Source organism: Lipotes vexillifer, unplaced genomic scaffold (genome assembly GCF_000442215.2).
Source record: "Lipotes vexillifer unplaced genomic scaffold, Lipotes_vexillifer_v1.1 scaffold1545, whole genome shotgun sequence".
NCBI lineage: Eukaryota > Metazoa > Chordata > Mammalia > Artiodactyla > Lipotidae > Lipotes > Lipotes vexillifer.
Genome location: NW_006789763.1, coordinates 577,114 through 592,801, shown reverse-complemented (window position 1 = coordinate 592,801; position 15,688 = coordinate 577,114). Strand labels below are relative to the sequence as shown.

Here is a 15,688-nt window from a genome sequence, read left to right as displayed (position 1 = left end):
CTGCTGATGGACCATTATTTCCAGACTTTGTAAGAAGGGCTTATGTATAAAGGCTGCTGCTCTGGAATCCCAGCCTCAGAAACCAGCACCAAGGCTCCAGGAGCTGAGATCTGCTGGCTGAGGGGCGGGGCTCCCTCTGGGCCGGGTGGGCTCCCCACCGCCCCCCGTGCCCTTTGCCCTCCCTCCAAGCAGCTGCCTGAAGGCCTGACACCTGGTCCTCTGCCTTGTGTTTGCTGTTTCTGTTTGGGTGGCAATTAACCAAGTCGATTGAGATAATTAGTGGTTGAGACACAGGGTGGGTGTGACAGGAACACTTAGATCGTGTGAATCGTCCCCGTGACACCTTTCACAGCAACTTCAGGGTCTTCGTGCAAAGGTTCTGAATCCCTGTCCCACCACGAACCAGCTGTGTGACCCTGGATGTGTTTCTTAACGTCTCTGAGCCTCAGTTCTTATTTTCATCTGCAACGAGGGCGAGGTCGAGGTTAATCCCCTGCCCGCCCCCACATGGCATTGTTGGGCTTTATCGTCATCCCACTGCTACCACTTGGTCCAGCTTTGTCAGCTGGGAATGTAGCAATGGAAAACCCCACTGACCGAGGCTTACATTTTAGTGGGGCAGACAGACAACATGGAATCAGCAGGTAAATGGTGTCACATGTTAGAAAGACACAAAAGCCACAGAGGTAGACAGGGCTGGCCGGGGAATGAGGCTTGAGGGGCTGCGCTTTAAATGGGGTGGTAAGGAGGGAATCACGGAGGAGGTGACAGGTGAGCACAGTTGAAGGTGGAGAGGCAGCCAGGCAGGCAGAGATCGGGGAGGGCGTTCCTGCCAGAGGGAGCAGCCAGCCCAGGGGCCCTGGGCAGGGTGTGGGGTGGGCTCTGAGACGAGCAGGGGACTAGGCAGGCACCGACAGCAGGGAGGCCCCTCAGGAAACGTGCAGTGACGGTGGCCACAGAGGATGGGCAGGGGGACCAGGCGCTTGGCCTGCGGGTGTGCAGAGCTTCCTCTGTTTGTTTCAGTGTTTGGCCTCCTGGAAGGTTCCCGGCTCACCAGGTGACCACCTGCGCTCCCAGCCCCCTGGGCAGCTGGGCCACGTGCTGGGGTTTTGACCGAGGTGTGTGAGCGGAAGTGGTGGGAGTTGAGCAGCGCCCTCAGCCCTCCCCCTGCGGCCCCACCTCCAGCCACGTGGAAGCAAAGCCACGTGGAAGCAAGACCGAGTCTGCAGCTCGGGACCTGGGCGTAAACATCCGCCGCGTCTCTGATACAGAGCATGCGCGGTTCTCACCATCGGGCGGAGGCCGAGGATGCTGCCTGCTGAGCCTGCAGGGTGCCAAGCAGTGGTCCCGAGTGGCCATGAGCCAGGCCAGGGGAGAGCGTGCTGGGCACGTGCTCAGTGAGCCACGAGGAGCGGGCAGCCTCCCCTCCCTCCCTCGCTCAAGTGATTTCTTATCTCAGCCGTGGGTGGTGTCAGGAGGGGCCGCCCGTCACCCGCCGCGAGATTTTCCTGTCTTCCCCTCTGCTTTCCGGGGACAGAGAGTAGGGCCGAGGGAGCAGGCAGGGCTGGGCCGTGCTCTTCCCCGAGACGGGGGCTTGGCGTCTGTGGTGGCTGAATGGCAGCCCCAGAGACCTCTGCCTGGAAGCTGTGAGGGGTCTCAAGATGAGATCCTCCTGGAATTAGGGTGGGCCCTAAATCTGATGGCTGCTGTCCTTACCCGAGAGAGGAGAGGGGAACCTGAGACACAGACCCACAGCGGGGGAGGCCGCATGACGGGAGGGATGGGGCCACAAGCCAAGGGCACCTGGGGCCACCAGAAGCTGGGAGAGGGAGGTGGGACCCTCCCCTGGAGCCTCAGAGGGAGCGGGGCCTCAAGGGCTGTGAGAGAATGTGTCTGTTGCTTACACCTGGTCTGTGGTCCCCGTTACGCAGCCCCAGGAAACGAGGGCGGCCTCTAGTTGGTGTGAGCTCTAGCAGGCTCTGCCTTCCATGCCTCCCGTGAAGCCAGCCCCGCTTCTCAAGCCCCTCTCCTCATGGGCCCCAAAGTGGGTTCTGGAAATTCAGGCTGGAGCCCCGAGGCATCAAGGCCACTCTGTGCAGTCGCTGTGCGGGAGGAATGGGCCTTGATGAAGCCGGCGCCACTTAAACTGGGCGTAAGGCAGAACGTTTAGGCTGAAGAAACCTAGACAAGAGGCCAGGGGGACCCACGGAGTGAAATCCATGCCCAAGACTGAGAAACACCCAGTTGTATTTGTCAGCAAGACTTTAGCTTAAAGTACTCGTGCCTGCCAACTTACCGTGACGATTTAGCCCAAGGAAGTGTTTCTAATGTGGAGTACAGCCTTGATTTTAATAGTGAAGAAACTACAGGAGGAAACTCTAAATGTCTAATAACTGGGGCAATAGGGAAGTGAATTAAGGCCCATCCTCTCTGCGATAAGAAATGACAACTTTCGGACTTCCCTGGTGGTGCAGTGGTTAAGATTCCGCCTGCTAATGCAGGGGGCACGGGTTTGATCCCTGGTCCAGGAAGACCCCTTCCACCGCAGAGCAACTAAGCCCGTGCGCCACAACTACGGAGCCTGCGCTCTAGAGCCCGCGAGCCACAACTAATGAGCGTGCGTGCCACAACTACTGAGGCCCGTGGGCCTAGAGCCCATGCTCTGCAGCAAGAGAAGCCACCACAATGAGAAGCCCACACACCGCAACGAAGAGTAGCCCCCACTCGCCGCAACTAGAGAAAGCCCTCGCGCAGCAACAAAGACCCAATGCAGCCAAAACGAAAAACAAATCCCACAACATTGTAAATCAACTATATTTCAATAAAAATTATTAAAAAAAAAAAAAAAGAGGGCTTTCCTGGTGGCACAGTGGTTGAGAGTCTGCCTGCCAATGCAGGGGACACAGGTTCGTGACCAGGACCGGGAAGATCCCACATGCCGCTGAGCGGCTGGGCCCATGAGCCATGGCCGCTGAGCCTGCGTGTCCGGAGCCTGTGCTCTGCAACGGGAGAGGCCACAACAGTGAGAGGCCCACGCACTGCAAAAAAAAAAAAAGAAAAGAAATGACAACTTTCAAGTGTGGCTGCATGGACAAATGTTTGTGAACTGATGTTATATTTCAACTATAAAATACAACAGTTTCCAGAAGACAGTGGCCGTGTGGGGGAGGTGTGACCAGCACAGCATTGACATTAAGAGGCTGTGGGATCAGTCAGGCCTGGTCAGGTCCCGTGAGCTCGTGTGACTGACTTAACCTCTCTGACCCTTGGTATCTTCTTCTGTACAGTGAGGAGAACATTGCCTGTGGTACCCGTCCTTTCTGGGACGTGGTGGGTTGAGTGAGATGAGGCGAGTAAGGTGCTTAGCACATGCCTGGCACCTCCAAAGTGTCTGAATTAGAAGAGGCTTGGGGTAAGAATCTGACCGAAGAGAGCTTGGGCCAAGTTGATCAGACTGAGTTGTTCATGGTGAAGTCGACCTGGTGGGCTGCACCAGCATTTTTTCAGTGGGATGGGGTAGAGTGGGATAAGATAGGGTAGGACATTAGTCTGGGTTCTCCAGAGATGATAAGGAATTGGCCCACACAGTTATGGAGGCTCAGAAGTCCAAGACCTGCAGTTGGCAAGCTGGAGGCCCAGGAGAGCTGAGGGTGTGTTTCCAGACCAAGTCTGAGGGCAGGAGAAGACCAGCAGCCCAGCTCGATGACCGTCAGGCAAAGAGAGTGAACTGTCCCTCCCTCAGCCTTTCTGTTCTGTTCAGGCCTTCAACTGATTGGTTGGGGCCCACCCACACTGAGGAGGGCAATCTGCTTTACTCAGTCCACCAGCTTGTGTTCATCTCACCGGGAAACATGCTCGTGGACACACCCAGAGCTGTGTGAACCAAATATCTGGGCACCGCCTGGCGCAGGTAGGATTGCATAGATGGGGTAGAATAGGACAGACTAACACACCCCGTGCCTGGTGAGGCTAAGTTTTGTTAGGTAAAGCAGTGGAGAAGCAAGCAGGCACGAAAGGAGATCCTGATGCACGATACCGTTTCTATCACAAGTGAGGGTTCTAGCAGCTATAGGGACTCTGGGGAGGCTTATTTGCAGAAGAAACAGCTGTTTGTTTAGACTTTTCCTTTAGACCGAGACTGTGTCTGGGGTGCTTGAAGCACTGTTTGCATAGCAAGCTGCTCTTTTTTTTATATATAAATTTATTTATTTTTGGCTGCATTGGGTCTTCGTTGCTGCACGCAGGCTTTCTCTAGTTGTGGCGAGCGAGGGCTGCTCTTCATTGCGGTGCGCCGGCTTCTCATTGCGGTGGCTTCTCTTGTTGCGGAGCACGGGCTCTAGGCGCACGGGCTTCGGTAGTTGTGGCACGTGGGCTCAGTAGTTGTGGTGCACAGACTCTAGAACACAGGCTCAGTAGTTGTGGCTCGTGGGCTCTAGAGCACAGGCTCAGTAGTTGTGGCGCGAGGGCTTAGTGGTTGTGGTGCACGGGCTTAGTTGCTCCGCGGCATGTGGGATCTTCCCGGACCAGGGCTCGAACCCGTGTCCCCTGCGTTGGCAGGCGGATTCTTATCCACTGCGCCACCAGGGAAGTCCCACAAGCTGCTCTTTTAAAATTAGACTGTAGGTTGGTTCTTCCAGCTGCGGGGGGAGGACAGCTGCTGGTGGGAAGTAACCCCTCTCAGGCCAGGCTCTGGGCCCAGAGTAAACACTGAGTGGTGGCAGGGGCCATAGGAAAGGGGTAATAATGAGTTGTCAGGATGTCAGAACAAAATCCCTGCATTGTTTAGATCGTGGGACGCGCAAGAGAACTGCAATTCGGCGGGAAATCCAGGAGGGGGCAGCCTTGCCCCCGGGCCTTGGTGGGCTTAACCCAAGGCCACGGCTTCTCTTTGGCGTCTTCCGCTGGAACGGCCCAGGCGGCCGGGCCTCCTTGCCCTCTGGAAGGCCTGTCCCGGGGACTGCAAACAGGAGATGCGGAGGGAGGAGCGAGGGCTGCTCTTCATTGCGGTGCGCCGGCTTCTCATTGCGGTGGCTTCTCTTGTTGCGGAGCACGGGCTCTAGGCGCACGGGCTTCGGTAGTTGTGGCACGTGGGCTCAGTAGTTGTGGTGCACAGACTCTAGAACACAGGCTCAGTAGTTGTGGCTCGTGGGCTCTAGAGCACAGGCTCAGTAGTTGTGGCGCGAGGGCTTAGTGGTTGTGGTGCACGGGCTTAGTTGCTCCGCGGCATGTGGGATCTTCCCGGACCAGGGCTCGAACCCGTGTCCCCTGCGTTGGCAGGCGGATTCTTATCCACTGCGCCACCAGGGAAGTCCCACAAGCTGCTCTTTTAAAATTAGACTGTAGGTTGGTTCTTCCAGCTGCGGGGGGAGGACAGCTGCTGGTGGGAAGTAACCCCTCTCAGGCCAGGCTCTGGGCCCAGAGTAAACACTGAGTGGTGGCAGGGGCCATAGGAAAGGGGTAATAATGAGTTGTCAGGATGTCAGAACAAAATCCCTGCATTGTTTAGATCGTGGGACGCGCAAGAGAACTGCAATTCGGCGGGAAATCCAGGAGGGGGCAGCCTTGCCCCCGGGCCTTGGTGGGCTTAACCCAAGGCCACGGCTTCTCTTTGGCGTCTTCCGCTGGAACGGCCCAGGCGGCCGGGCCTCCTTGCCCTCTGGAAGGCCTGTCCCGGGGACTGCAAACAGGAGATGCGGGGAGGGAGGAGGGTGCCCTTGGCCCCGGTGGCTGCCGGGAGGGGCGGGCCCGCCATCCAGGCCCGGGTCCCCACAGGTGTGGCAGTGCGGCGGCAGCATGGAGGTTCTGCCCTGCTCCCGCGTGGCCCACATCGAGCGCACCAGGAAGCCCTACAACAACGACATTGACTACTACGCGAAGCGCAACGCCCTGCGGGCGGCCGAGGTGTGGATGGACAGCTTCAAGTCCCACGTGTACATGGCCTGGAACATCCCCATGAGCGTAAGCTGGTGGACGGGGTGGTGAGGGGGAGGGCTGGGGGCGGGGCCTGCCCCCGGGGACAGCCTCAGGGGTCATCCAAGGCATAGCCCGGCCACGCGAGGTGGGGCCTCCTGGGCAGCTCAGCCAGGATGAGTCTCAGGAACGTCATGACCTTCACCAAGCAGAGCCCGTTTTCAGCAGCTGTGACGCTGGTTGGCACGCCTCCCTCCCGCCACGAGAGCTCCTTCCCTCCATGGTGTGAGCCCCTGAGCGGCTGCAGACGTGGCACTGCAGGGTCGCAGTCGCTGCTGCGCTGAGAGCTGCCCCAGGGTGAACACAGCCCCTCCTGGGACACATAGCATACCCCTCGCCATGCAGAAGCCTCTCCCCGTCAGTTCTGCACGAGGCCACGGTGATACGATGACCGTAATGATGACCCCATCACTTCCACACGGCAGATTGGCAAACTGAGGCGCACGAGGGTGCGCGGCTGAAAAGAGGCAGAGCCGGAATGTAACTCGGTCCTCCGCAGGACCGTGTCACGAGGCTCTCAGGGCCCTCCTGCTGTGGGGATGGCGGCTTCTCCCACGTGTGATGTCTGCAGCCAGATCTGCCTGCCCTGCAGGGAGTGGGGGCAGGAGGGGTCTGTTCAAGGGGTCTGCCTGTGGCCAGTGGGAAGCAGGATCTGGGTGTGAACCACAGGGTCCTAACCACGGCCTCGGGGGCGGGGCAGCCCGGAGAAGGGGCTTGGGCGTACACGTGTGTGTGCACTGTGTGCATGCATGTATATGCGTGTGCATGGGAGTGCTGAGGACAAGCTGCCCGTCCCGCTCACCCCCACTGGCTGCAGGACCAGCCTCACGCACTTTTGCTCCCCTGGACACGGGAGGATTCGAGTCTCTGGGGTAGTCACATCCTGGAAACAGCTTTTTTTTTTACATCTACCCACAGAAGGAGCTTGATCTTTTATCAGGATACACACACACACAGGCACACGTGTGCATGGATTTCTAGCCGTCAGCAGATAGAGCTTCGTATATATAACAAAAAAGTTAAGAAACATTATCTTCATTATGTGCAAAACGTCCTGGTATTTTAAACATCTTCACTGCAACCTCCTGAGTCGGATTCACGGCCCCCTGTCTGGGTGATGTCGCCTTGTAGGTGGAGAGCTCCCAAGGTCATTTGCTCCCGCGTCCAGCCCAGGGTCTGCCCTTCACACAAGGCCCATGGTCCTTCCTTAGCTGGTATCAGAGCCTCGGGGACCTGGGCTCGGGGAGGGGGCTTTCTCAAACCCACCCACGTCCCCAAGCTGTCACAGAGTGTCAGGGCCCCCAGGCCCACCCTCAGGTTCAGTGTTTGGCTACAAGGCCTCAGAACTCAGAAAAGCTGTTACGTGGGGGCTGTGGTTCATTATGATGAAAGGATATGACTCCTAGGGAGTCAGAAATTGCGCTCAATTCTCCCAGCTGCAATGTGTGACGATATGTACAGCGTGTCACCAACCCGGGAAGCTCACCTGAGCCTCAGCATCCAGGATTTACTGGGGCTCACGTGCACGTGGCTGACCTCCACGTGCCCGGCCTTGGTCTCTGGCCCCTGCAGAGGTCAAGTTGATACCCCACAGCGACCCCCGTAGATCACCCTGTAGCACAGACGACCTGGCCTGGCCCCTGTAAACAATCCTCAGGATGTTTGAAGTCACCTCCCGGGAACTGGCTGAGGGCAGGTCTTTGCTTGGGCGGGTACAGGGTGTTACAAGCCTGGCCCACACACACCGCCGGTGGCTGTCTGTCCAGTCCGGCTGCTCTCCAGCTGGTCCTGCTGCAAACAGGCCGGGGATGCCAGGCCTTTCCCATTGGCCCCGCTGCCCTGGACCTTCCAGGAGCCTGGGAGGGCAGAAGGCCCCCAGACGAGGCTCGGGCCCAGGAAGCCCTGAGCGCGGGCACGCTCCTGTGATGGGGGGCCTGCAGGTCCTGGGGCTCCCCACCCCCCTGGGCAGAGGCCTGGCTGGTGCGGGCTCTGCACACCGCAGTGCCCGTCCCGCCTCGCTTCCGGCTTCGCAGAACCCCGGCGTGGACTTTGGGGATGTGTCCGAGCGGCTGGCCCTGCGCCAGAGGCTGAAGTGCCACAGCTTCAAGTGGTACCTGGACAACGTGTACCCGGAGATGAGGACCTACAACGACACGCTCACGTACGGAGAGGTACCGCCTCCGAGGGATGGCTGCACCCTGCACCCCGCACCCGCGCCCCGCCTCCCGGCATCCTGGCCTGTCCCCGGGCACACGTTCACGGACAGCAGCCAGCAGAGCACACAGGCACACTCATGCGCACGTGGCACACACCAGTGTAAGAGCCACAGGGACACACACTCGTGCCTGCATACCAAGGTACACAAAGTAGATTCAGAGACACGTGTGTGCATACGTATCTGTGTCGCACACGTGTTTATACATGCCCTCATACGCATGCATTGATCCTGCAAACATGCATATGGGTGTAAGTGCACACAGACACAGAAGTGCACATTTGCACACTGTTTTGCTCACAGACACACAAATAGCTGCCTGTACATCTTCATCTGTGTATGCAGACCCCGCCCAAGCTGCCTGCCCTGCACGGTACAAATACTTGTTACTGAGACAAAATGACACCTGAACACATAAGTACATATGCGCAGAGGCCTGCACATGGATGCATTCACACACACAGCCATGTTTGTGTGCCACAATACCTGCATGTGAGTGCACGACAGAAGGACACACAGACTCACACCAGTACAGGCACCAGCTGTGGGAAGACCCACGTGTCTGCACTGGCCCCCAGGTGCACGGCCACGCACACCTCTCCTTAAAGCCGGGGGAGGGCACTGCGTTCCTGCCCACTCGTCCTGGCCTGTGCTGGGGGACAGGCCTCCCCCTACCCCAGGCCTCAGCTCCTCCACGGGGACCCAGGCTCCCCAAGGCGAAGGAATGCAGGAACTTAGGTGGGCCAAGCAGAAGTGATACCAGGGGGCGGGGGATAATCCCAGGAGGCCTGTCCGTTCCTGGAGCTCCTGGTACACCCCCAAGCCAGATTCCCACTCCTCTGGACACAGAGGTTTCCCACATGACAGGGAGCTCCACGGATGCATATCAGCAGCGTGGGTGGGAGGCCACTGTCCTCCCAGCCCCTCCCAGGCTGCCCTGCGTGCTCCTGACCACAATGAGTCAAATTCATGCATCGCCCACCCACAGAAGCTGTAACGTTAGGAACTTTGCCAGCTGACAAGGTTCAAACCTGTGCTACCTCTTGGGGTGGGAGTGCTGTGTCAGTTAGTTAGTGCTGCCAAACAAACATCCCTAGAACACAGAGGGTTCAAGCAGTAAGCCTCCGTGATTGCTCACAAGTCTAGGGGTCATCCAGGTAGCCCTGACCTGGGGCAGGCTGAGATGACCTCGGCCAGTCTGACATCAGGTCTCTGGGGGCAGGCTCACCCACACACCTGGAGGGTGGCTGGCTGTCAACAGGGCACTGGGGCGCAGGTGACATGTCTGTCAGCCCCGGGGGGAAGCTCAGCTTGTTCTCAGGGTAGAGTCAGGGTTCAAGGCAGAGTGGGAGCCGCAGGTGTCCTGAGGCTCAGAGCTGCACACAGCCATCTCCGTTGCATCTATTGGCTGAGCAAGCCTCCAAGCCAGACCAGACTCGGGGGCTGTGGGAGTAGCCCCCCGACCCCCGGTGAGGGGACGAGCTGCAGTCACGCGGCAAAAGGCGTGAATGTGGGGAGGCTGTTCCCGGGAGCCAGCCAGGCCCTCCTCGCTGTTTTCCAAGGCTACCGCTTCTGTGGCGAGCTTCACCTGGGGAGGGTGGCCGGGTCTACACGCACATGCACGTGCACGCACGCATGCACGCACGGCACATCTGTCCACATCGCCCCCAGAGCCAGGCGTGGTCATCCCTTCCGAGGAGCCCAGCCAGTCCCTCTGCAGCCAGCCCACCGGCCAGGGCACTGTCCTCTCCCTCCTCCGCCCTTTCCCCTCCTCTCCCCTCCCCCTTCCCTTCCTCCCCCCTCCCCCTGTCCCTCCTCTTATCCCAGGAGGGCCATCCCTTCCTGAGACCACAGGCCCTGGGCAGGGGACAGGTCGATAAAGCTCCCTCTAGCCTGCCTCTGCCTTTAGGACCGTTGTGATGGGGCCTCTCCTTTGATTTCTGGTCGTAGGTGAGAAACAGCAAAGCCAGCGGCTACTGCTTGGACCAGGGGGCAGAAGACGATGACCGTGCCATCCTGTACCCCTGCCATGGGATGTCCTCCCAGGTAGGGGTGGCGGTGACGTTCCTGTGGGCCACACCCCCGAATACAGGTGGAGGTGGCTCCCGGGGGGCAGAGGCAGGCCTGCCGGGGCATTCTGATGCCGTGCAGGCTGTGAGCTCAGGCCCTGGGTAAATTAAGAGCAACGGCTTTGCTTTGGGCGAATCACCTGACACCTGTGCCTCAGTTTCCCCATCCATCGAGGGGATGATCATGGTACCTATTTCTCAGGGCTGCAGTGTGGACTGAAGTGGAAAATGAGGGTAAACGGTAGCCACAGTGTAGACGTAACCCCGGAAGTATGACAGTAGCCACCAGTTCTTATCAGCGGAATGTCTACCAAGCGATGCTCAGCTCAGAATCATCACCTGGAGGGCTTTAAAAACAGCCACACGGTGTCCAGACCCCAGGTAGGCGTGTTTTCAGAGGTGGTGGTGCTGGTGCGCTGGCCCCCGATGCCCAGCCTGATGTTTCCATCCCAAGTGGACCCACCTTCTGCTTGCGGTGACACTGCTGCTTCTCAGTGGGTGCGATTTAAATTCACCCCCGAAATGACACTCGGCCCCCTTGAAGCCCTCCGAGCCTGCTCCCGCTCTGGGACATCCACGGGAGCTGACACATCCACACAGCCGCGCGGGGGTCCATCACGGGCGCGAGGTGCCAAGCCTGTGACGACAGAGAAGACGTGCTCCCCTGGCACCCCTGCAGCCTCTTCACAGGACCCCCGCTGGCACGTGGCCTTGCCTTAGGAGCGCGAAGCCGAATCACCCATCGAGGTGCAAACGTGGCCTCCCGGGAGGAATCCAGTTTGCTGGGCCCTCGGCTGCAGGAGGGGAATCCTCTGGCCGGCACAGACCTGAGGTGAGAGGCCGCGTCTGTGGGGTGTCGCCGGACACCCCCTGCTCCCTCTGCGACTCCAGGTGGCTGGGTGGACGGTGGTCATTTCCCAGCGAGCCCTGCTGTGGAGCGAGGCAGCACGGGGCCAGCCTCGGAGGCGTCTGGGGCAGTGAATCGCGTGGCTGAGTGAGGCGTGGGTGTTCCAAGGACGCCGTGCCACGCCTGGGGGAGCCCCCCGCTGTGAGTGGACCCTGGGGCGGCCTGCAGAAGCGGCCTCGCTGCTGGAACCGGGGTGGATGTGGACGCAGGTGGACGGGGAGGCCTGCCCACGGGACCGTGCCCCACGGAGAGGTCGGGGGGACCCATGTGCCCACCAGGCCGTACACGCCCGTGGCGGCGTCTCCTTTGCAAATGACGTCAGTCGGTTTGGTCTCGGTGGAGGCTTCTGAAGTGTTCACGGGGACAAGCCACATCCCCAGACCCCGATCCCCGGCTGTGTTAGTGTCCTGGGGCCAACTGGGAACCGGTTTAAATGACAGGTGTTTATTCTCTCAGCTCTGGAGACCAGAAATCTGAAATCACGGCATGGGCAGGGCTGTGCTCCCTCCTGAGGCTCTAGGGCCACCCTTCCCACCCCGGCGGTCCCACAGTTCTTGTCTGGCGGCCGCATCCCTCCAGGCTCTGCCTCCGTCATTGCGTGGCCTGTGCGGGCCTGTGGCTGAGCCTTCACCCTGCCTTCTCCTTGTGTCTCTGTTTTCTCTGCTTATCAGGATACCAGTCATGTTGGATTAGGGCCGCCCTAACCCAGTACGACCTCATCTTACCTTGAGCACTTCTGTAATGATCCTGTTTCCAAATAAGGTCACGTTCACAGGTGCCGGGGGTTAGGGCTTCAACATGACTTTTGGGGGGAAACAGTTCAGCCTACAACATAAAGAAAGCCAGTCTCGGACCAAAATCTGCACACGTACAGATGGTTAGTAAACAGTCTTCAAGGAGCAGACACAGACCAGTGCGTGGACCCCTCACGAGGGGGCCCAGCCCTCTGTCCTCTGTCCTCTGCGCTGGCCTGACCAGTGTGAGTGAGAGGGACACGGGGCAGGCGCGTCCACGTCCGTGTGGGCATGCGACCCCTCCTGGGCTGGACTCGACTTAGCCTGGGGGTCGTTAGGAGGCCCTTCCTTTAACCTGTCAGGTTTTATTCTGACCACTTTCAAACTTCCAGAAAAGTAGAAAAGTCTTCAGATGACCAACCACACACTCATGGGGTCAACAAACAGCAGCCTGCCGGCCAAAGAAAAGTTTTTACCTTTTTAAAGCTTTATGGAGGGAAAAGAAGGGGAAAATGTGCAGCAGTAACTATGAAGCACACATGCTTGTTCCCTGCCCTTCACAGACACGGTTCTCCACCCCTGATCCAGATGCAGTGCTGTTCAGATCGGGCCGTAGTTGCATCATTTGTTTTTTTCTGAGTCATTTTAAAGCAAGTTGCAGGCGTCAGGTCCTTTCACCTCGGAGTATTTCAGAACGCATCTCTAAAAGTACACAGCTTCCCCACAAGCCAGCGGCGACACCTGTGGTCACCGAAGCCCTTCCTAGCCTGGCTCGCTGCCCCGCTCGGCGTCTGGGACAGACCTCCCTGAGCACAGGCCGTGCTGGCTCCCCGGCACTGAGGCTCCTGCTTCCGAGCTCCGCCAGGTCCTTACCTGCGATGCTGAAGCTACAGGTGGCAGGGGCTCCAGCTTGGAGCTTGTGCTGGACATTTCAGGGGCTGCGGACCCCATATTCAAATCTCCGTGGCTTCAGAAAGTTTACAGAGAAGGGACACGAGCATATCTGTGACCACCTGTCCCCAGGCAGAATGGCCCGCAAGGACCACAGTCTTTATTTTACTCACAGATTTGCAGCAGGACCCACTCTGCACGGCACTGCCCAGGCTACCCGGCAGGCTGGTGAGGCCACGTCTGAGCCACCGTGAGCTGCCACTCCGGGGCCTCGGCCCCTCCCCACACGGCCTCCCCCCTGCTGCTCAGGCCTCCTCACCCTGGAGCGGTGATGCCGAGGACGGTCGTCCCAGGAGACGTGGGAGGTGTCACGCGCGTTTACGCCCAGCCCCCGAGTCTGGTGGCACCAATTCCAGGATGTTCACATGCTGCCCCCAGGAGGACGCGGGAGAGAACGTGGGCCCCATGCTAAGCGGGGGTGGCAGAGTCGCAGGGCCGCACGAACATGCAGGAGAGGTGCTGTGCCTTCAGATTGTACTGGAAAACACAGCAGAGTGTGTGTGCGCGCGCACACCCACTCTTCTGGGAGAGAGAACGTGAGAAAGGAGAGGACAGAAGCACTTGACCGACCCCGGCACCAGCTGTGCTCAGCCTGCGCTCCACACGCCTGTAGGTTCCTCACGGTGGCCCTGCCAGGCAGGCACTGTCATCATCTCCCACTCACAGATGAGGAAACTGAGGCACAGAGAGGTGACGTGACTCGCCCAAAGCCACACAGCCGGGGAGCGGAGGAATCTAGAGCACTGGTTTCCTTGTGAGCGCACAGGCGTTACTTAGCTGGTGTTTGGCAAATGAACATGGAACCATGAACTTGGGGCGGCCTCCGGTTCGAGGGCAGACGGGCGGCCTGGGGCACGTGTGAAGTCCTCCTCGTCTGAGGCCGAGGCTCTGGGCCCCATGGAGGGAGGGGTCCGAGCAGAGCTCCGGGGAAGGAGTCCAAGAGCATCCTGCTGGGGGAATTTGTGGAAGAAAGGGGGCTGGGGCCGTGGGGCCACCGGAAGGCATCCCCCGTGGGCTCCCTACCCACAGCCTCTCGAGTGCTCTGGGGCCGAGGGGGCTCCTCGGGGCCCGGCCCCTCCCCAGCAAGCCTGGCCCCTGACCGGGCTGGCCCGGCCCGTGATGCCCCACCTACTCCCTCCAGGGCCTCAGGCAGGTCCCTGTGAGGCCAGCCCCAGCCCACTGCCCGCTACGCGCCTCTCCCCAGCTGGTGCGGTACAGCGCCGAGGGCCTGCTGCAGCTGGGCCCCCTGGGCTCCACCGCCTTCCTGCCCGACTCCAAGTGCCTGGTGGATGACGGCAGGGGCCGCACACCCGCCCTGAGGAAGTGTGAGGACGTGGCCCGGCCAGCACAGCGGCTGTGGGACTTCACCCAGGTCAGCGGGCTGCTGGGACCCCGGGCCGCTGGACCAGCCTGTGGGGAAGCCGAGGGCAGCGGGGGCTGCAGCTGCTCCCATGTGACCCCCTCACGGACGTAAGGGGACCTGCCAGCAGCCACAGCCAGGGAAGGTCCGGGCTGTTCACAGCCCTGTGGCTGCCTCTTTTGGCCTCCTGGGGAGGGGCTTTAGGCAGAAGGGATGGGGTCCGACTGTCCCGGAAGCCCCGCCCCAGCTGCTGGCCAAGTGGGGCCAGACTGGACTCCCCAGAGATTTGTTGAAATCGACCCAACTCCTCCCATGCAGGAGACCCTGGGACAGGTGTGTGCCCGGTCCTGTCTGGGGGCTCCCGGTTACAGGAGAGGCTGCAGGGATGAGCTGTCACTGTCTCAAGTGGACCCAACAAGAGCAGCGGGTCCCCGGGAGGCCGTGTTTGGGGCCAGGACGCTGAGCGCCAGCGTGCATGGGAGGGACCTGTCTGGAGAAAGACAGAGGACGTACAGGACATGAGCTTGGGGGTCCTTGGGTTTGGGCCAGGGCCCTTGATGTCTGGGGGACCAGAGGGCCTGCACCGATGGGCACATCAGACGTGCCAGGGGTCAGGGAGGCAATTCTGGGGGAGACGCCCATCTCAGGGGCCCTGGGTCCATTGTCTTGATCACTCCTGGGACTCCAGGAGAAGGGAGATGGCTGATGGGGGCAGGGGCGGAAGGACAGAGGGATTGGGGGACAGAGGGATGGGGGATAGGGGGTCAGGAGGGACAGAGGGTCAGTGGGGACAGAGGGATTGGGGGACAGAGGTCACTGAGGACAGAGATGGGGGAACAGAGGGTCAGGAGGGACCGAGGGATGGGGGACAGAGGGACTGGGAGAGTCAGGACCCCGAGTCTCAGGTGGCAGTGCAATGACCCGCTTGGCCTTTGTATCACCCCCACTCCTTGGAAGCTCTTGTGATGGGACCCCCGGGCTGACTGGGTCTCCTTCCCGTGCAGGGCGGTCCCATCGTGAGCAGAGACACGGGCCGGTGCCTGGAGGTGGAGATGTCCAAGGACGCCAACTTCGGGCTCCGGCTGGTGGTACAGAGGTGCTCGGGGCAGAAGTGGACCATCAGAAACTGGATCAAGCCAGGGCGGCACTGACCCCCAGGCTCACCCTGTGCCCCCGCCCCAGCGCAGACACCAAGGACCTGGGGCAGGCATGGGGCCCCTCCCACTCAGCCCACCACTGGAACCCAGAGGGCCCTGGCCGTGCCCACACCCCCTCGGGGGCGGGGGACATGTTCTCAGCTGCCGGCGGGTCATGGGGACATGGGGGCCTCCCCCCCTCCAGGAGCGCGGACCCCCCGCAGCTGGCGGCTCTGCCTGAGCGCATCAGCTGACCGCCAACTCCAGATCCAAATCACGTGCCTTTTCTACGGTATTCCTGTCGAGCCGCCAGTGGCCACCTCCTTGCATGTGCTGAAGCTCCCGT

General features: G+C 60.2%; 1 protein-coding gene across 1 annotated transcript in view; it reads left to right on the top strand.

Annotated features, from left to right (window-relative positions):
- GALNT9 (polypeptide N-acetylgalactosaminyltransferase 9) overlaps positions 1 to 15,361 on the top strand; it is a 94,023-nt gene extending 78,662 nt beyond the window's left edge. Inside the window, exons 7-11 of the mRNA XM_007462798.1 lie at positions 5,773 to 5,958; positions 8,004 to 8,141; positions 10,136 to 10,231; positions 14,051 to 14,218; positions 15,211 to 15,361. Of these exons, the coding sequence (XP_007462860.1) occupies positions 5,773 to 5,958; positions 8,004 to 8,141; positions 10,136 to 10,231; positions 14,051 to 14,218; positions 15,211 to 15,357 (735 nt within the window). The 3' untranslated portion in view covers positions 15,358 to 15,361. The remainder of the gene's footprint in view (positions 1 to 5,772; positions 5,959 to 8,003; positions 8,142 to 10,135; positions 10,232 to 14,050; positions 14,219 to 15,210) is intronic.
- The last annotated feature ends 327 nt before the right edge of the window (positions 15,362 to 15,688 follow it).